Source organism: Colobus angolensis, unplaced genomic scaffold (genome assembly GCF_000951035.1).
Source record: "Colobus angolensis palliatus isolate OR3802 unplaced genomic scaffold, Cang.pa_1.0 Scaffold62, whole genome shotgun sequence".
Classification (NCBI taxonomy): Eukaryota; Metazoa; Chordata; class Mammalia; order Primates; family Cercopithecidae; genus Colobus; species Colobus angolensis.
In genome coordinates this window covers 2,816,114-2,837,399 of record NW_012119821.1, presented here as the reverse complement: position 1 = coordinate 2,837,399, position 21,286 = coordinate 2,816,114, and the positions used below count along the sequence as shown (strand labels likewise).

At 36.9% G+C, this 21,286-nt stretch overlaps 2 protein-coding genes and 1 long non-coding RNA gene across 4 annotated transcripts in view; 2 read left to right on the top strand and 1 right to left on the bottom strand.

The window, feature by feature from the left end:
- The first annotated feature begins 677 nt into the window (after nt 1–677).
- The window catches only part of LOC105527365 (transmembrane emp24 domain-containing protein 7), a 42,085-nt gene continuing 21,476 nt past the window's right edge, over nt 678–21,286 (top strand). The window contains exons 1-3 of one of the 2 annotated variants that reach the window (XM_011963661.1): nt 678–1,254; nt 4,853–5,098; nt 8,701–8,828. In XM_011963661.1, the coding sequence (XP_011819051.1) occupies nt 1,063–1,254; nt 4,853–5,098; nt 8,701–8,828 (566 nt within the window). In that variant the 5' untranslated portion in view covers nt 678–1,062. Of the gene's footprint in view, nt 1,255–4,852; nt 5,099–8,700; nt 11,666–21,286 lie in introns of those variants that run through there. The other variant, XM_011963660.1, reaches the window with a different exon arrangement.
- LOC105527368 (TIR domain-containing adapter molecule 2) overlaps nt 4,986–21,286 on the top strand; it is a 37,770-nt gene continuing 21,469 nt past the window's right edge. The window contains exons 1-2 of the mRNA XM_011963662.1: nt 4,986–5,098; nt 8,701–8,828. The gene's annotated coding sequence lies outside the window, so the exon portion shown is untranslated. The remainder of the gene's footprint in view (nt 5,099–8,700; nt 8,829–21,286) is intronic.
- Nucleotides 5,112–21,285, bottom strand: LOC105527367. Its single transcript, XR_001004218.1, has 4 exons — nt 21,236–21,285; nt 20,552–20,662; nt 6,318–6,378; nt 5,112–5,461 (listed from the first exon to the last, which is right to left on the bottom strand). It is a non-coding gene; the product is annotated as an uncharacterized LOC105527367 (long non-coding RNA).

Genomic DNA, 21,286 nt, shown 5'->3' with positions numbered 1-21,286 from the left:
GGCGTAATAATACCTATCTTATGAGGTTGTTTGAAGGATGGAATGACATAATATATGTAATGTGCTCAGCACAGTGCTTGATGATAAGGCGTGCTCGAAGACGTTTATGTAACAAAAACTCATAGTGCTTGCTATGTACCAACCAATTCTAAGTACTTTTTCCAAATATTGAAACTTTGCAATAATTCTCTATGGTAGGTGTTATTATCTCCATTCTACAGACACAGACTGAGGCAGAGAGTTTAAGCAAGTGGCCGGAAGTCACAGCCAGTACGTGGCAAAACAGGGATTAAGCACTCCTGCAGTCTGCTCTTAGAATTCGCACTCCATGTCCAGCTCCTGTCCAAATATTTATTATTACTTATGAGAAAACTCTGCAAATTGCAAAGCTCTCTACCACCAAAGATTAGCACCCTAGGGCAAAATCAGCCCTTTACCACTCCCTCGATGCTCCCCAGCGCTAAGTTCCCAGCGGAGGTTGCAGTGAACCCAGATCGCGCCACTGCACTCCAGCCCGGGTGACAGGGCGAGACTCTAGTCTCAAAAAAAAAAAAAAAAAAAAAAAAAAAAGCGAGTGGGTGGAGCGTAATTACCCTCGCCAATAGCCTGTAACCACCGCGGCCGCCACTCCCCTTTTCCTGGCCTCGCCCCTCTCCACCCACGACTCTGGCTCCGCCCCTCGTCCCAGGCTGCGACGGAAGAAGAGCCAACGCCTCGCGGGCTTCCACGTACGCACTCCAACGCCTGTCCCCGGAGGAGAGCACATCCGGGTCACGGGAGCCGGTGCCTCAGGCTCCGCCCCTTCCCGCCCAAGGGCTAATCCCCACTTCCGACCCTCATAGTCCTTTTCCGCTTCTCTTTCACCTCTCCAGGTGCGCCCCTCTGCGCCCCTCATAGGAACCCGGAGGGTAGCTCTGATCCCGAGTCTCCCACAGGCGCGAACCTGCTCTGCTGTGTATCTTTGCGGGGCGGCCTGCGCTGAGGCCTGCTGCGCGCGGTGAGTCCGCGCAGACCTGACCCTGCGTCTTGCAGCTCGGTTGAGGCCGCCGCCGACTTCTCGGGATGCCGCGGCTGGGGTCCGCGCAGCGCTGGGCGGCCGCCGCGGGCCGTTGGGGCTGCAGGCTGCTCGCACTACTGCTGCTGGTGCCTGGACCCGGAGGCGCCTCTGAGATCACCTTCGAGCTTCCTGACAACGCCAAGCAGTGCTTCTACGAGGACATCGCTCAGGGCACCAAGTGCACCCTGGAGTTCCAGGTATCAGGGGCCCAGCAATCCCTGGGCCCCAACTCGCGGCTCCAGGGTTGGGGGTTTAAGTTGAGGGATGGCACTTTCCTGTCCGTGTTTCCCTGTTCTTAGGCTAATTCAGAAATCGCTTCCAGGTAGCTGATGCCCAGCATTTGACTTGCCTCTAATAAACCTGGAGTGAGAAATGTTAAGACCGGATGTTAAAATGTATGAATTCCAGAAATGCTCCCTCTAGCATTTCTTTCCATTCTCATATTTAAGGCCTATTGAACTTTCTTCCTTAAAAATATTCCCTTAAAGAAAATCATTTATATTCTATAGTACCCAGTGTCAACTCTCTAATCCACACTTCCAATTTAATTGAATTTGAAGTATGTTATTATACTGCCTTCCAGAGATTGACTTTGACCTCAGAGAGCTTGTATAGACATATATAGTCATAAAATGTTAAATGCAACAATAAAGGTACACACTAGGTATAATGCTGGCAGAAGACAGAAGGATCATCGGGAAATTTAGCTAAGGAGCTGATATTAGAGCTGAGTCTGCAAGATAAGTAGCCGTTGCTCTACAAGGGAGCAGAGGAGAGAGGAAGGGGCCCTAGGCAGGTATGTTCATGACAGTTCCAGCAGGCCTGAAATTAGCCTGAGCTACATTGCTAACATTTGTGCATGACATTGAAATACACTGAATAATAATAGTTTTGTGACTATAGTTACATATATTAATAGTCACAAAACTATATATTATTAGCTTTAATATAAAGCTATTATAATAACTTTGTGACTGTGAGTCCAGGGGCTTTGGGGGCAGTTTGTACCAGTTTGTCAACATTATTTATTGGTAACAGTGAGATGGATGATTTGCTCTTGGTCTCCGTGAGACCACACCCCCAACGCAGAGCTCTGTTGTTGAGACTAGCTCCATAGCAGGAATATGCCTTTGTGACCAGCGAAATATTTAAAAATGTGATCAAGACTCCATTTTGTGTTCCTTGGTTCCAGGGTGTTTTGTTTGCACACTTGGGTGGTTCCAGATCTGAGAGAGTATGTGTCTGGCCACAGACCTAACAGAGGGAAGACAAAGGAGCCCACACCTGACCTTTTCAGACCTCTTGCTGTGAGACAGCCTTTGGCTGTGGTGTTTTATGTTCTTTTCCTTTTGGGACTCTTTTCGGTCCTAAGTTAAATTCTTAACCACTTTATTATACTACCTCCCAGAGACTGACTCTGACCTCAGAGAGCTTACATAGACATATATAGTCATATAATATTAAAAACTAGATTTATGACATTATAACATACAGTAATAAACTGTAGATTTGCAAACACTGTCATTTTGAGCCCTGTGATTGTTCTTTAGGAAACCCTGTTCAATTGCACCGTCAGTGCAGATGTAAAGCAAAGACTTGTTCAGAGAATTTCTGGTAGTCTGGTATTTTGGGAACATAGAACATAGGTTTTGAAGCTACCTGGGAGGAAGAACAGTGAATAGTATACCATTGTTAACAGATTTTGATTTTTCTGCAGGCCACAGGTAATTATCAAAAAGTTTTTAAGTGATTGCTCAATGGGGAATGAGGAAAGATGGGGAGATTGGCACCCCTCCTTCCCAGGAGACATTTGGCATCATGTTAGAAGGGCAGCTACCTGCATCTAGTAGGTAGAGACCAGGTATGCTGCTTAACGTGCTGTAGTGCACAGTACAGTACAGGGTCCTACAACACGGAATTATTCAGCTCAAAATGGGAATAATGCCAAGGTTGAGAAACCCTGAGTTAGAGGGAGAAGATATTGGGTAGTGGGAAGACCTTTTAGGAAGTTGTGGCAGTAATCCTGTCTGGATTGTGGTTTAGGAATGCGGTGAATTTGAGAGGGGCAAAAAGATTGAGAGATTTGTGTGATAGTATGGATAGATAGGGACACTTAGTTTGGGATGATCCTCAGTTTCAATAGTAGGAGATTGGACAGGTTTAAAGGGATACTTAACAAGATTACTTGTTTTAAGTTTGATGGAAGAGAAGTGGGGTGATGATAAGTTCTGGTCCTATTCACTTTGTATGTATGTGTTTGATTATTCAAAATATAATGGGTCAGGTATGAATAATTCAGTATAGCAAAATGAAGTTATTATTTTCACCTGGAGAAAAAGTTCCTTTTCGGTGAGGATGGGGATTGGTAAATCCCCAATTGATAAGACACTTTTATATCAAAACGTTTTATCTGTATATTAACATTTATATATTTTTACAGTTTCCTAAGTGCATAATTATTTTCATTTGATTATCAAAATCATCTGTAACATAGTTCAGTTAGTATCTTCTCTCTTAAGTGAGAAAAGGTCACACAGGTCACAGATCCTTCTTTTAAATCCACAGTTTAACTCTGTTCTACTGACCTAGAATGTCAGTATGCTAACCAAGAGGGTTCAAGGTTGAAAATAACAGTCTTGTGCTACCCAATCACTAACCCTTCATTCAACCCAATGTCTCTTCCTAATCATCTCTTTCACAAGTGTATACGTTTCCTCTGTTTCTTCACCTCTCTCCACTCCCTCTTTCTTCTTACTCAGTTCTTTCTCATGTAAGGAAGCCTTTCTCTTTAATCCTTTCCCCCTTTTGTCTCTTAAAATACTTATCCAGTTACCGCAGGAAAAATCTCTCCCTCCTCTCTTCGTACAACCCAAATGGCTGGAAGTGTAACTGATTAAGCATAAGCCCTTGAAAGTAGTTCTACAGTTCTGTTCAGAACTACCTCCAGCCTTCCATTCAGTATGTTTGCCCTTAAGTACTGGCTTTCTAAATAAACAGACTTGTTGTCCTTTATGTTACTCATTTTTGCTTTAATCACAAGTGTTTCAACAATATTTTGTTTAATCAGTTATGTGTCTCCTGAAAACAAGGTTGTAAATGATTATATACTTTTAGAATAGCCCACACCATTACTCAACTTGTGTAGTTCAAAACAAAATATGTATCAAATTCCATATAACTGACTATAAAAAACTTAATAAACACAATCCACTTGTAATTTGGCAGTAAAATGAACTTAAGTTCTATGATAGAAGTATGAATGGGGTGTAATCCTAAGGACTGGCCTACCTTATTACTTCACTGTGTGTGTGCTTGGATGATGCTAATAGGAAAGTGGATGAGAAAATTTTCAGAAGGAAAATATTGCAGACAGTAAGCTTAAGAATATGACTTTGGAGTTCAAGTTCTGCCTTTCCCACTTAACTGGATGAATACTCTTAAATGGGTCGCATATTTAACATCAGTTTTTCAGTCTGTCAAATGGAAGGAAGAAAGTCTTTTGTAGGGTTGCTGGGAGAATTAAGTGATCTAATAGATCTACATTAATTAGCAGAGTTGTCTGGTTAGTTCAAAGTGAATAAAAGTTGGAGGAAACTTGTTCAGTTTCTGTAAAGTTTAGTTGAAGTAAAATCTCCTCCCAACTTCCATCCACTGGTGAAAATTAAAAAATGTAAAATTGTCTGTGATAGTAAAAGTCCTTTGCCCATTTCCTTATTGTCATTTTATTAGGAAATCTGATTAAATCTGATGAATTTTTCAAACTTTTCAAAGTAATTTTTTTTTAATCTCTTACAGGTGATTACTGGTGGTCACTATGATGTAGACTGTCGATTAGAAGATCCTGATGGTAAAGTGTTATACAAAGAGATGAAGAAACAGTATGATAGTTTTACCTTCACAGCCTCCAAAAATGGGACATACAAATTTTGCTTCAGCAATGAATTTTCTACTTTCACACATAAAACTGTATATTTTGATTTTCAAGTTGGAGAAGACCCACCTTTGTTTCCTAGTGAGAACCGAGTCAGTGCTCTTACACAGGTAAATAAAAAAATCAGCAATATAATGTTGGTATATTTAAAAGGAGGAAAAAAGCATAATTTAATATCATGCACTAACTGATGAGCGTGGAGTTTCGAGACTAACAATCTTTAAAATCTATCTTAATCTTACATAGTAGGCATTTCACAGAGAACTTCAGACTTTTATAGTGAAAAATAATGTTGAAAGATTTTATGAACTTTTAAGTGTAAAGAAAAATAAGCATTAAAATAGGAGGAAGATCACTAAGGTGGAGACATCAGTGGTAAAAGAAGTTTGGGAAGGCTGAGCAGTGTTCCAATCTTCTGAAGCATTTTCTTTAATCCCTGAAGGAATGTTGCTGTCATACTCAGGCTGGTATAACTGGAAGCAAAATGATGCCTACATTAGTAGAGAAATAATACCACATGATAGCCTTTATACCATTACTTAGTGTTACTCAAGCTACTGTAACAGTAACTTGTGCTGTAACTTTAGGTGAAATATTGAAGATTAATGGTAAGTCATCTCACAAAAATAGTTACAAAAGCTAAATTCGGATTTATTTTGGAGAAATAGAGAAAGCGTAAAAAATTCAAACCCAGTGAACAGCTATTGCTTAGGTGATGAGGACTGCTTTATTTCTAGTTCAAATACAGCAAAATCCAAAATGCTTCAAAATTCAAAGCTTTTTTAGCTCCAACCTGATGCCACAAGTGGAAGATTGTACATCTGATCTCATGCCACATCATTGAACATATCATATACAATTGCCTTAAGGCTACATGTATAAGGTGTATATGAAACATAAATGAATTTCATGTCTAGACCTGGGTTCCATCACAAAGATGTCTCATTATGTATACATAGATATTCCAAAATCTGAAATTCCAAACAATTCTGGTCCCAAACATTTTGGATAAGGGATACTCAACCTGTATGGGCTTAGATCATATCTAAAAGTTACTCAATTAGGCATGAAAAAGAATTATTTACCACTTATTTGTTAAAAATCTTAAACCGGTATTTTAGCGTTCCCAATTTCTATTTAGTCTCTTGGCCAAAGTCATGGTGAAAGAGACAGCTTTAAGAATGTGTAAAAGCCTTAATTCATAAACCTGTTGTAAGAATTAGCAAGATAAATTCAAATACTCTTAATTTTAGAAATGTTCTCTTTATTTTAAGGTCCTGTGTGAAAGACATTTTGCTTTGTAAAATGATATTTCTTTGGGGCCGTTACCTTAACCTGTGTCCATTGCTTCATAAATTTTAACTTGTATAAGGTGGCTTGTTCTAAAAACCTAAGTGGTTAAATACAAGAAATGAATGGTAATAAAGCAGTTAGTATCATACCCTTCTTTATCCATGCTACATTTTTTATTTTTCTTAGTCTTATTTTTCTACTTTCAAAAAGATAATGTCTCATATAATAGGGATAGTTATAAAGCAACTTTTCATACTTTAAAATGGAAAATTACCAGGTAGTAAGTTCAGAATAAAATTACTGGCTAGTAATGCAGAATAAATGATAAGAGTTTTACTCTCACCATTTTTTACCCATTGATAAAATGATAGATTTAGAGTAGGCAATGATCACCAGTCACTACTAAAACCATTAAGTAAAAGGCTGGTGGGGAACTTAATACTGAGTAGATCAGAGTGAATGATCTTTCACAAATGGAGAGACAACTAGACATTATGTGCCTTATGAAAAATTTGCAGTAAGAAGTACACAACACTGACTACTAGGCGTTCCCACCCAGAACATTGCACCTGAATCCCATCAAGTCTCTAGCTCTAAATGCCCGTTTACAAGAAATACAGAGGATAAAGGAATAGCATGGGAATGCAATCAGCAAAATCCAGTATGGCAAGGAAAAAAGAAAAAAACAAGGACAAAAGCCGAAAGATTAACGAAGACTTATATCAGCCAAATGATTGTGTTAACCTTACTTGGATTCTCATTTGAAAACCAATTTTGAAACAATAGGGGAAATTTGAACACTATTTCCTGACTTTAAGGAACTGTTTTAAATTATTTCATGTGTTATAATACTATTGGGGTTATGTTTTTAAAAAGTGTTACCTTTTAGAAATAAAGTATAAAAGTATTTGTAGCTGAAGTGATAAAATATCTGAGATTTGCTTTAAAAATAATCGGGGAAAATACATGAGTAATGTAGATGAAGCAAAATTAGCCATATGTTAATCTTTATTGACATCGTGGAGGTTCATTATACTTTTCTCAATACTTTGGAATATGTATGGAAGTTTTCACTGTAAAAGTTTTTTAAAAATCACATCTCAGGCCAGGCGTGGTGGCTCACGCCTGTAATCCCAGCACTTTGGGAGGCCGAGGCGGGCGGATCATGAAATCAGTAGTTCGAGACCAGCCTGACCAACATGGTGAAACCCCATTTGTAATAAAAATACAAAAATTAGTTGGGTGTGGTGGAGTGTGCCTCCAATCCCAGCTACTCCGGAGGCTGAGGCTGGAGAATTGCTTGAACCTGGGAGGTGGAAGTTGCAGTGAGCCAAGCAAATTCTTCATTCCTAGGGGCCCAAACAAAGCAAGGACAACAAAACGTTTGACTCTTCTAATAGGTTAATGCAGTTTGTTGGCTTCATAATTTCTTACATTTTTTAAAAGCACTTTTAATAGAATATTTTAATAATTATTCTTTTCATACTTATTTTGGCAGAACTTTATTAAACGTTATTTTCTAATGTCTGTATTCCTTAACTAAAATTAAAACAAACTTAGATTTGTTTTTAAATACAGGTTTGTTGCATAAAATAATAATAAAACATATATTTTACCACTAGGATTAAGTTTGCAGCAGTAGAAAAATATTAAACCATGGTATACAAAAAAACTAGTCGCTTAACCTTTCTCAAAACAGACGGTATAATAAATGTATAAAAAGGCAAGCTGTTATCAGCTAAAGGCTCACAAAGTGATTACACAGTGAAACTGAAACTTGCATCCTGTTGGGACATACATTGGTTTAGTTGACTAGCGTGAGGGAAAAGGCTGATTTAACAAATAGATAAATGTAAAAAAAAAAAAAGTCATTCCTATTCTTATATATCCCTTTCAGATTTAAAAGTTACCTAATGATTTTGATGTTGTACCTGTTTTAAACATAGTTGAAATAACTGACTAATTCGGCCTTTTTTTTTGTACTGTGCTTTATTTTTATAGATATTTGGGCTTTGATTTATATTCTTATTATTGATGAGCTCACTGCCATTGTCTTCCTCCTAATTCTTGTTTAAAGAACTTGGGCTGGAAATTCTGTAGTCACCAAACTTAGCTGATACGTATTTCTGCTATTGTTAGCTTAGTGTTCCATCTGCCCCCTTACTGATGCCATGGCTGTGACATCTCAGTTGGGGAAAACAGCTGCTTCATGAGATCTCTAGCCTTAACAGTTGTCCTAGTGAAAATGAGCAGGGGGGTTTCATTGCAAGGACAACTGGCATAAATGTATGAATGAATGCCAGGTTAGTAGCACGTTAGTCAAAAGAGGAATTGAGATCAAATTGAAAGAAAAGCTGAATATGATAGATGAAGTCTACAGAAAGTATCACACATACTGACTGAAAATGTTTCTCTGCAGATGGAATCTGCCTGTGTTTCAATTCACGAAGCTCTGAAGTCTGTCATCGATTATCAGACTCATTTCCGATTGAGAGAAGCTCAAGGCCGAAGCCGAGCAGAGGATCTAAATACAAGAGTGGCCTATTGGTCAGTAGGAGAAGCCCTCATTCTTCTGGTGGTTAGCATAGGGCAGGTATTTCTTTTGAAAAGTTTTTTCTCAGATAAAAGAACCACCACAACTCGTGTTGGATCATAACTACGTTTTGAGAATTGATGCACCATTGCCACTGTAATATTGCTGTCCTCTAATTAATTTTAGGTACTGAAGAACTTAATATTGGCAACATTTTTAAAACCTTACTCATACACTTGTTGGGAGGGATGTACAATGCATATCCCCAAACTGTGGAAAGGACACCATTTTTTATTTGTAAAGGTGGAAAAACTTTGGAACTCATTTTGGGCTATTCATGTTAAATATTCAACACCAATGATCTACTCTGTTCTGGGTTGTTTATATCTACTCTTCGCACACTAAACCTTGGTATTTTGATTCCTTTTAACCATTTAAAACTACTTTCTTATAGGTAGTTGATATTTTAAAAACCTTAGATTTAATGTCTACATGTGTTAAGGAGGAAGAAAATTGCCTTTTAATTGTTAATAAGAAAACCAAATGTGATGAACTGTAGCCCAAGCCCTATTCTGCACTGTTGAATTTTATGGAGGAAAAAAAAGTCTACCATAGGAATGTTAGTTAATATTGATACATCATAGTAAAATGTATTTCTCACTAGCTTAGAAAATGTCAGACTTTTGTTTTTGGAGTTTATGATTTATAACCAGCTATGCTATTTTTTCATAAAGGCATTTGTAGCACACACAAAACAGTATGTTTCAGTAGCATAAAAGAGTTTATACAGGCCTTAAATATCAGACTGTTTGTAACAGGTAGAAATATTACAGAATAATTTAAGACACTACAATGGGGGCAAATGAAATAGGAAAATTTTCAGTGAGTTACCCGTACTCATTACATTTTCAGTGCTTTTACAAAGAAAAAAGGTGATATGTTGAAGTTTAACAGTTTAATTGGCTGGCTCTTGCCCTTACATGCCTTTAATGTCTGTGAGTCATTCCCAGCTGAAATGAACACTTGTTAGTATTAGTATCACGGAAGTGCCGTACATTTGGTCCTCATGGGTGTGATGCACTGAAAAGTTAGTTGCTTTCGTTTTTTCTTTTTTTTTTTTTGTCTTGCATATTTTATTTCTGTAGTTTCTGGTTAGCTACCCTAAAGTGATTAAAAAATTTAGAATGCTATGTGTTTCCTATTTGGTAATCTTCATTGACTGTTCCTTATTTAATGATTAAATAGTGCATATTCTATAGACTATAGGGTTTACATTGTGTTTGCACCTTATAACTTGTATAGATTGAGCTGACTGAAATAAGATTTTATTCCAAGTATTATCTGATAGAATACAAGATGATTCAAAATTATATAGATATTTAAAGCTTTCCTGCTGTTTTTTTTTTTTTTTTTAATTGCAACTGCTTTTCTGCCATGCCTCTCTTCCCTACCCAAAAGTGATGAGTTCTGAACAAGACAAGACTGTCATATTGTAGAGACTTTGATATGTGATACCATGGAATACTGATTGGATAGCCATCCTAGTCACTTACCAATACTGACTAGAAGTTAACTCTTAATTCTAAGCTATCTTAAAATGCATATATATACTTCTTGCATGGAAGAGCAAAACAAATTCAAGTTGTCATACTTGGTAATTTCAGATGCCGCAGTATAGCAAAGAGTGAACATGTTTTCAACCCTTTAATTTTTTAAGATGTTTGAAGACCAACTAACTACTCCTTAATATTTATCAATGGATTAAGAAGTTTAAGATTTTGCAGATTTGTCAATTTGGGTTTTTGTACTGAGGTTGTCTTGCGGCTTTATAAGTGTCCCTTTATATTTAAATTTGAAAGTTTTAAGCACTGATGTTAATGTGATTGATCAGCATGGGCATATGTAAAATGTCCTTTTCTGGTTGCCTCTCTATGCTATTGTGTTCAGATACTTATACCATAATTAAACAGTAAGGTATAGATCTTGCTGAGTCTGGCATAGATAGTGCACTCATTTAATCTGTGCCTCTAAAAACTTCAGAATATTAGAATATTACCACAAATAATTTTTGGTGAAACTATTGAGATATTAAAATTTTTGAAATCACTGCTGTTACCTGTTAAAGAAAATAGTGTGGGCTTAGTCTAATCTCTGTGTAACTGGTTACGTTTTGATGGTTGTCTATACTCAACTGGATATGTATATGTAAATTAGAAAATACATACCTATCCAGACATAAATGTTAAGTAACATTTTTTTCTTCCTCCAACTACATAATTTGTAGCTCATCATCTTTCCTTAATCCTTTCCTAACTTGTTGCAGCAGTTTGAATTTCCCAAATATTTATGTTTGGACATATTGGCTCAGAATACATATTTGAACATCATAGTTGTATATATTTTTAAAGTAGAATAAATAATGGAAAGCAACTTGATATACAAGTTTATACTAAAATTTCAACTGTGTGAAGATACATTTTAAGGTATTACTTTGCTAATAATCTACACATTCTTTTTTCTATTAAAGAAACAAATGGTTTGTGGTTCACAGCTTTCATCCAAGCTTGGTGATAATCAACTTTGAAAATACAGTGGACTGAAAAGCAAATTTATTATTTTGAAAATTTCATTTAAATCTCTGTACTATGCATTTTTGTTTCAGTTTGTAAATGTGTAACATTTGTAGTTAAATAGGACAAAGCAGGCCCTATGACTCTTGTTTTCAAAAAATTAAATTAATATATAAATAATTCAGAGGGGTTTTTCATTTACTTTTGAAAAGAAACTTCTTTAACAGGATTGCACCTATCAGTTTCTTGTAGAATAAAAAAAAAATCTTTCAACAAACTGACTTCACTTGTTTCTGTCAGGATTTAAATCTTTCTATAGCTCCTTATAAACTTAAAGCGTGGAGTACAGTTCTGTAATGAGAGTGATTATTTATTTGGTATTTTATTAAAATATCTGAGGGACTGTCCAAGAAAGAAGGTGAAAGAGAAATACCACATCTGTACTGCCTAATTAGTAACCTTCTCTTTGCATTCCTTGCTGAAAGTTTGTGTAGGTGAAAAGCAGTTAAATCATCATTTGCTCTAAACAGGTCTTAATTTTTAAGTAAATTAACTTTAGGTTGTATAATACCCAGTTGTATCAATGTTTTTCTTAATGTAGTCAGAGGGGACAGTCTGGTTCCTGGGCACAATTCTCCAAAAACAACAGGGAAATAACTGTAAATATAGGTTAACGTTTATTGAATGTTTACCTTGTGCTAGGTGCTGTGCTGAGTATTTGTATTGACACATTTAATCTTTGCAATGTTTCCATGAAATGGATTATTTCCATTTTACAGATGAGGAAACTGAGGCATAGAGGGGTTAAGAAATCTCATATCACACAGTAATTGGCACAGTTTGAATATGAACCATAGCAGTCTGGCCCCAGAGCCCTCTTTCTCAAGCACTATGCAATATTGCCTTACAAAAAACCAATTAAGGATAGTTCTGTGAAGGCTTAGCTATCTTGAATTCACTACAGCTCAGTAGCAGTTCAGTGCTTTGGCTTTGAAGTCACAGCCAAGTTCAAGTCATGGTTGTGTGACTTTGGATTTTATTAACTATATATTTCTGTTTTCCATCTGCTGCTAAGGTGATGCCATCTGGTATAATGAGAATGAAATGAGATGTTTATTAAACACCGAGGATCAGTGCCTAGCATATACAAGCATTTACTAATTGTATTTTTTTATCATTAGTCTAATTCTGGTCTCTTGATCTTTCTTTAGTTCCTGAAGTCCTTACTATGGCTTCTATTCATGTGGCTCTTACATGAACAATACATGACACAAATACAGTGTTTGAATGTCTGTCATGCACATGATGGTCTGCTAGAAGTTTCAAAGATGAATAAGACCGGCTGGACACAATGGCTCATGCCTGTAATCCCAGCACTGTTGGAGGTCCAGGTGGGTGGATCACCTGAGGTCAGGTGTTCAAGACCAGCCTGGCCAACATGGTGAAACCCTGTCTCTACTAAAAATACAAAAAGTAGTGGGGCATGGTGGCGCATGCCTGTAATTCCAGCTACTCGGGAGGCTGAGGCAGGAGAATCACTTGAACCTGGGAGGCAGAGGTTGCAGTGAGCCGAGATTGCACCACTGTAGTCCAGCCTGGGCAACAGAGCAGGACTTGGTCTCAAAAAAAAAAAAAAAAAAATGAATAAGACAGTCTGACCTCCAGGAACATAACCTAGATGGTGTAGATAGGATAACTGTATGAGCAACTGATGTTACACAGGTAATGAAGCAGAGTGGACTCTTAAGGGTCTAAGGTATTTACAGGGTGCTAGAGGAAGAAGAGAATATATAGATCAAAAGACTTATTTCTTAGGGTGTTTTACATCATCTCCCTGCAGCGGAAGCCCTGGTTATGTGATTATGCCAGTAATTGAGTGGTTTAATCTCCAGTTTAGGGATATGGGTATTAACCAGTCCCTCTTGCTACAGATTGAAAGACATATTCTTTAATTTTGTTAACAATAAAGGTGATGTTTGATCTCCTGAGTAACTTCTCCATCTCAGGAGTTTCCAAATTCTGGAGGAAAATACAAGGATGTTATCCTATTTTTATCATTAGGAATCAGCTTCCTTCCTGAAATGTAGATACAAAAGTGACACTGGTCTGGCATATGCTTATTAGTGCTGGATGATTCCTAATGATCACTACTATCTTGAAAAGGCAACAGCATAAGAATTTGATTAATAATGGTTCAAAGAACAAAGTCTACCCAGAATTTCATCATTCTTTTTGGTGTATTTCAGTTATTTTTATAGATACTTGTGTATTGTTTAAAGAAATTGGTATTGTACTTTCTATAACAAATTTTTAACACTTTTACATTTGTGAAATCTATCATATAGAAGAGAGCATTTAGCGTGTACAATTTAATGAGAAATAAAGTTATAAAACAGATACTCATATATCCAATGCTCAGGTTAAGAAATGTAACATTGCCAATACCTTAAAAAGCTCCTATGTATCCTTTCCTGGTCAGTTTCCTGAATCACCCCAAGAGAGAGAACCAATATTCTGCTTGTAATGCAAATAATCTTTTCTTTGTATTTTTACCAGTTAAGTATACTAGTTCTCACGCTTATAAACATAATTTCTAAACCATCATAAACTGATACTTTCATAAATACAAAATCATGTACTTGAATGTATTGGCACTGTCAGATTACTATCAGCATTTCTAAATGTTTATGAATGTTTACTCACTTTATATGCTTACCTCTCCATCAGCCAATGACAGTTGATCAATATGGATCAGTATGGGACCACACTTTGAGTAGTACTGATGTCTTCATTCCTTAAAAATAGTCAAAACAGGTAGAAGTAAACATTAATAAAATTTAATAAATAGAAATGTCACTTCTTTGTGACTTGCTGAACAGTTAGTACCATCCATGATGATGCATATGACTATAGTTTTTGTTACTGTGTTTACTATTAATATTACCACTGTTATGTATTTCTTCTGTGAAGGCATTTGGAGCATTCCACCTTTTTTGCTATTTTGAACAAAGCCACTATGAATATCCTTGTATATATGTCAGGTTGTACGTGTGTATGATCTCTGGAGAATACATCCAGCAATGGAATTGGTGGGTCATAGGATATGGATATCTTCAAATTTACTAGGTAATACCTAACTTTTCCAAAGTAATTATGTCAATCAGTGCTTTCACCAGCAGCATTAAAAGGTTCCACATTTGGTATTGTTAGACGTTAAAACTTTGGAAAATCTAGGCTTGTGATGGTACCTCATTGTTGCTTAATTTGCATTTCCATGAGGTTAATTATTTTTTTCTGCAAATTTATCTAACATTTGGATTTCCCCTTTTTGCAAAGTTGCTGTTTAAATCATTTCCCCATTTTTAACAATTTTATTGACTTTTTTTGGTTAAAATTCCTTCTTATACTGAGACTACTTAATCATTTGGTTATAACTATTTCAAATATCTTCTCACAGTTATTTATCTTTCTGCTCCTAGTGAAATGTATCCATCTTCTCTATTTTTGGTGTTTTTGTGTCTTATTTAAAAAATAATTCCCTCTCCTTAGGTCATGAATATCTTCTGTAATGTGTTCTAAAATATGTGTAGTTTTGTCTTCCACTCAAACTGAATTTTTTTTTGTGGGCGAGGGTAAGTATCCAGGTTCTTTTTTTTCCCCTTGCTTCTTGAAAAGTCATCTTTCTCAATTGGTTGAACATGCTATTTCTGTCATCTATGAAATGTTCATATTTACATGAATCTATTTCTGGGCTCTCTTTTATTCCATTGATCAATTTGCCCATATATCAGTAACACACTGTCTTAATTACTAAAGCTTTTAAAATTTAAGTCTTGATATTTGGTAAAATGAGTCTTTTTATACCTTGTTCTTCAAGATTTTGGCTGTGATCATTTCTTTGCACTTCTTTACAAATTTTAGAATTTCAACAAAACAAAATTGTTAGGATTTTGATTGGGATTGTATTTTATCTGTGAACAAATTCTTTACAATAGTACATTTTTTGGTGAGTTAATGTTGTCTTTCCATTGTATCTTTGAATAAAGTCTTGTAATTTTCTTCATAGAAATACTGTATACATATATTTTGTTAATCTTTCTTGTATCTTTATGTTTTTGATGCTGTCATAGATGATATCTTTTAAGTTTTTAATTTTTTGTTGGTTTGTGGGAATACTTTTTAAATTGATTTTTCTATTCAGCAACCTTGCCTACTACTAACTCCATTCTACAAGTCTCAATATCTAGCATTTTAGTTATTAACTGCAAAGTTTTTTTTTCATTATCACTACTACTCTTTGATCCATAAATATTATTTGGAACTATAATTTCCAAACATGAATATTTAAGTTTTCCTTTATTGTTGATTTTTAACATAATTGAATTTTGATCAGAGGATATATTCTCTATATGATTTAAATTCTTTGAAATGTGTTAATGGTTGCTTTATGGCATAAGTGGCTGGTTTTTATAAATTTTAGGGTGCTTGAAAAGAAACTTCTACAGTTATTTATGTTTATTAATCATTTTAGTCATGTGCATTAATCATTTTTCAAGTCTTTGTATCCTTAGTGATGATTTTTTTGTTTTTGGTATATGTCTCTTGGTTACTAAGATAATTGTGTTAAAATCTAGCTAGCATGATTTTAGATGTGTCCATGTGATTCTTTCAGTTTCTCTCTTTTTCTATTTTGGGGACATATTGGGATACAAATGTATAATTGTTATATTTTCCAGGTTAATTGAAAGAAGCTTTATCATTACAAAATTATCTTTATTTCCACTAATAAATTTTGCCTTAAAATTAATTTTATTTGATGTAGCTATACCAGCTTTCGTTTGACTAGCACTTGTGTAGTATATCATTTTCCACAGTTTTACTTTCAGCCTTTATGTATATTTATTTTTTAGAGGTGCCTCTTATTTATATCATATTGCTGTTACTATTACTGTGTGTCCTATCTGTTCTGTGTTTCTTTTTCTCTACTTTTTTTTTTTTTGATAGTTTTTGTTGTTGTTGTTGTTACTCCTTTTTTTCCTCTAGCTATTAGATCGGAAGTTGTGTATATTTCTGTTCATGGTTATTCTAGAAATTTCATTACGGCATCTCTGACTTACCAAAGCCTAAACTTGCCCAGACTTCTGGGCAGTGCAGTAGCCTTAGAACACTTTAACTCCATTTACTGTCCTCCCAGCTTATGTACTGGGGTTGTCACGTATGTTGTGTTTCTTTAAATGTAAGTCATTACTATTGTTTTATATAGTTAATATTGACTTAGATTTACCCACAGATTTACCACCTTTCTTACTCTCTATTCCTTGCTGTGTCTTTGAGCTTCCATCTGGACTAATTTTTCTTTTGCCTGAGTATATGTTTAGAATTTACTTTAGTGCAGTTCACCTGGTGGCACATTTACTTTGTTCTTGTTTTTTGAAATGTCGTTATTTTGCCTTCTTTTTGAAGGACTTCCCCCTGCCCCCTGCTTGACAGAATTCTAAATGGATGGTTATCTGGAAAGGTAAAGATAACTTTCTGTTGTATTCTGACTTCCATTGTTACTGGGAAGAAGTCACCTGTCAGTCTATTGCTCCATTGAGACTAATCCATTTTTTTTCCTCTGGTTGCTTTCAGGATTTTCTCTTTGTAATTATTATTATTATTATTATTATTATTTGGAGTTTCATTATGTTGTATATAAGTGAGGATTTCATTGTATTTTCCCACTTGGGCTTTGTTTGGCATCTTGGACCTGTGGGTTGATACGTCAGTTCTGGAAAACTCTCAACCATCATTGATTTGTTCAAATTTTGTTTAGAATCTTACTTCTGTATTCATGAGAGATGTTGGTCTGTGGTTTTCTGTTTTTGTAATGTCTTTTGTCTGATTAGTATGATACTTTTTTTTTAAATTTATTTTTATTAGACTTTAAGTTCTAGGGTACATGTGTATAACGTGCAGGTTTGTTACATATGTATACTTGTGCTATGTTGGTGTGCTGCACCCATCAACTCATCAGCACCCATCAATTCATCATTTATATCAGGTATAACTCCCCAATGCAATCCCTCCCCCCTCCCCCCTCCCCATGATAGGCCCCAGTGTGTGATGTTCCCCTTCCCGAGTCCAAGTGATCTCATTGTTCAGTTCCCACCTATGAGTGAGAACATGCGGTGTTTGGTTTTCTCTTCTTGACAATAGCAAAGACTTGGAATCAACCCAAATGTCCATCTGTGACAGACTGGATTAAGAAAATGTGGCACGTATACACCGTGGAATATTATGCAGCCATAAAAATGGATGAGTTTGCGTCTTTTGTAGGGACATGGATGCAGCTGGAAACCATCATTCTTAGCAAACTATCACAAGATGATTAGTATGATACTAATGCTGGCTTAATAGAGTGATTTCACAAGTATTCCCTCCTCTTGAATTTTTTTGAAGAGTATGTGTAGGATTGGTATTATTTGTTCCTTAAATGTTTTGGTAGAGCTCACTTTACCATTGAAGTCACCTGGACATGAAGTTTTCTTTGTGGGAACATTTTTCACTATACCTTTAATTTCTTTGATAGATTTAGGGCTTTTAAAATAAAATGTTTCATCTTGACTGAGTTTGTCTTTTAAGGATTTTTTCCATTTCATCTAAATTGTTGAATTTGCTGCCATAAAGTTGTTCATAATCTTTCCTTAGTAACCTTTTAATAACTGGTATGTCATGTTACCTCTCTCATTTCTAATATTGGTAATTTGCATCTGGTCTCTTTTTTCTTAACTTACCTGGCTAGAAGTTTATTGATTTTGAAATCTTAGTAAACCGTCTTTCGGTTTTATTTCTGGGGGAATAAAGTACCATAGTCAAGCTTAGTAATCCTTTTTCTTACCTTCCTCCAGGATTTTGACTAGATGGGATTCTTTGTCTAATGAAGTGACCTAAACCTTCATTTCTACAGAATGGAGCCATTGATAGGCCTGTCTTGTTGCAGTTTTCCACTGACTAGGACAGTTAGCACTAAGGGGCATTCCGGTGAATTTCCTAGTTTCCAGGTATAGCCTTCTTGTTTCCATTGTATAACAGAAACATAGTTTTCCTCTGATAACTGGAATTAGCTATCCTGGCCAGTCCATTGAGCTGCTTTTCTGTTAGTTCAATGGCATGAGGAACCTCAAAAGGCCAGGGCCAGTCTCAGCTCCTAAATCATCAAAACGTGATTCTTTTTCCTGAAGGAAATGTTCTACTCTTAGACTCTAGAATTTCTAAAGCCACGAAGCCCAACATTTTGGGAATGGGAAGCAAAAATTATTCATGTAGATTCTTAGGTATGCTATTGAACAGAAACACTCCTTCTACCCTTTGGCTCTGAGACCTGTGCATCCTGGTAGTAGGGAGACAACTCCATATATTGACTGCAGATTAAATTAATATACCACATTCTATATAGCACCCTACCTTTTCATGATGTTGCCTCCCAGATACCTCTGTAACCGAGCTCTCATTTTGCCACTCAACCATTCTATCAAGCTAGCTACTTCTAGGAGATAAAGCATGTGTTAAAACCATTGAATTAACTTCCATTGCCATAAACTGTGTACCTGGTTGGAAGAAATGTTTTTGGGATTCTTATGCAATGGATAAAACCCTCAGAAATGTGAAGAATATTAGTGCCAGTGGAAACACTGCAGGCAGAGAATGCAAATGCATACCTTGAATGTGAATTATCTTTGTGAAGACAAAGTGCTACCTATTTCTTATGGAAATTGCCCAATGTAACCATCATGTTACTGGGTTGCCAGCAAGTCTCATTGAGAATAATGCCATATTAGGAACCCAGCCTTGGAAATACAGTCACACTTCACATTGTTGCCAGGTTGGACACTCAGCAATGATAGTAGCCAAATAGTGTAGGTGAGGAGAAGACCATACTATTGAACCTCCATCATTGCTTTGATGGCCGCTTGGTACGTGGGTCCATTAACCAAGCCCTGGGTTGGCTGGAGAAAGACTGACATCTACCAGACAATTCATCTTGTTCCCCTTATTACTGAAAATCTTCTCCACCTGATGTATCCTATTAGGCACTTATGTGGGACATGAATATCCTCACATGCCCTCACCACTCCAAGAGGGTTATCTGTAAGCCTCACTGACAGATCTTTTACAAATTTTCCATTTTGTTCTTTCCAAGAACCTAAAAGCTAGATGATCCATTAGACACGGCCTGTAAGTCAGTATATTTATCAGTTTGTCATGTCGTCCCCGCCTTTCTTGAGTGTGAATAACCAGGTATGTAGTTAGCAGTTGTCCACTAGGAAGATTCCCTGTCCCCATTACCAATGCATGGATCTGAAATTGTCTCACTTCTTTACATACCTGTCCGTCTCCCAGATTAGACTATAAAATCTCCATGAGAACTAGGACTGTGTCTCCTGTTCACACAATATCCCTAATGCATTAACCATATGTGGCGTGAGTGATTGATACATTTTCTTGAACATTTGGAGAGAAAATGTTAAGCAATTAAACTTGTAACCAGTTTAAGATTTTTTTTTAGTACATGTGACTGTATTATGCAGAACAATGCAAAATTTAGAGCAATTTAAAAAGATGAAACAGTTCAAGTAAATTTGCCCATGACACTAGTGACTTCAGGCTCTTTTACGTATGCAGCCTAAGTGATGAATAGGTAAGTATGTGTTTATGGAATCTGTCATTGGTGGTATTTCGGTGGAAAGATTTGAAAAACTCTGATTTTGAAGGGTTGCCAGAGAAAGAGGAACAGGCAGAGGAAACTGAAAGAAGAATTTTAACAAGCAGGATGAGCATAAAGGCAAAGTGGGGTTGTCAACATCAAGGAAACAGTGTTGGGAGACAATGGTCAACTCTGTCAATCGCCAAAGAGAGACTCCCAGGAAAAATAAGGGCAACAAAAGTATCAATGAATTTAGGAGGCCACTGCTTACCCAAAGAGTTTAGGTAGAATTGTTGGGAGGTGCAGTGGTTGGAGAATCAACTGCATGAATAATGAATTGTGTTGACACTGTACATAATACGGTATTTCTGACTACATTGTGGCATTTCACCAAGTAATTACTACCTGAAGTGCCTACCTTCAGTAAGCCATCCTGTTGTTGGATGGGGAAAGAGAAGGAGGAAATAACTCTTAGCTTTACCTGTACTGTGCTTCTGAGACCCAGGTATGAACCTTCACTTCCAATTTACTATCCATGGTCTGATCCGATGTTCAGTAACTGGGTTCTCCTTTGGCAGGGAGTAGGTATTGCCTGAGAATTAAAAGGGGAGGGGAGATTTCTGAACTGGACCTCTTAGGTTATGACTCGGATTGGGTGCTTTGAGGCAGCAATGGAGCTTTATAAGGCTTCTTATGCTTCATTTACCTAATTGCTTTTTTTTTCTCTCCTGATACTCCGTGGAGTTCCAATCTGTTCCGTGTGGAGAACGAACCTGAGAAAAGGGATCTTTCTCAGGGTAGTTTTTGGGGGCAGGGGCGGTTGTGCTGCACACCCTAGTCAGGGGTATGGTTGGCTGCAGTGGTCAAGTGAGACAGCCGCAAAGGGACAGGAGATGTCGAGACTATCTTAGGGAACCAGGAGAGTCCCTGTGCCTCTGAAGGGTCTAGGGTTTGGTCTGTAAGGAGCAAACACGGTGGAATTCCTTTCTAGATTTTTCTGGGCCTCGAAGTCTGGTTTTTGGGGTACATGCCAAAAAAAAAAAGGGCAGGGAGAGTCCACTAGCCTCGGTGACAGTTCCCCATTGCGGTTTCCCCTCCTCCACCCTTCTTTGCCAGCTCCTTCCTTCTACCGAGGGGTATCCCCCCACATTAACCCCTGACTCGCAGCTGGAGCGCCCCGGCCCGGAGCGCCACGTCCCGGGTGGGGCCCGCTGCG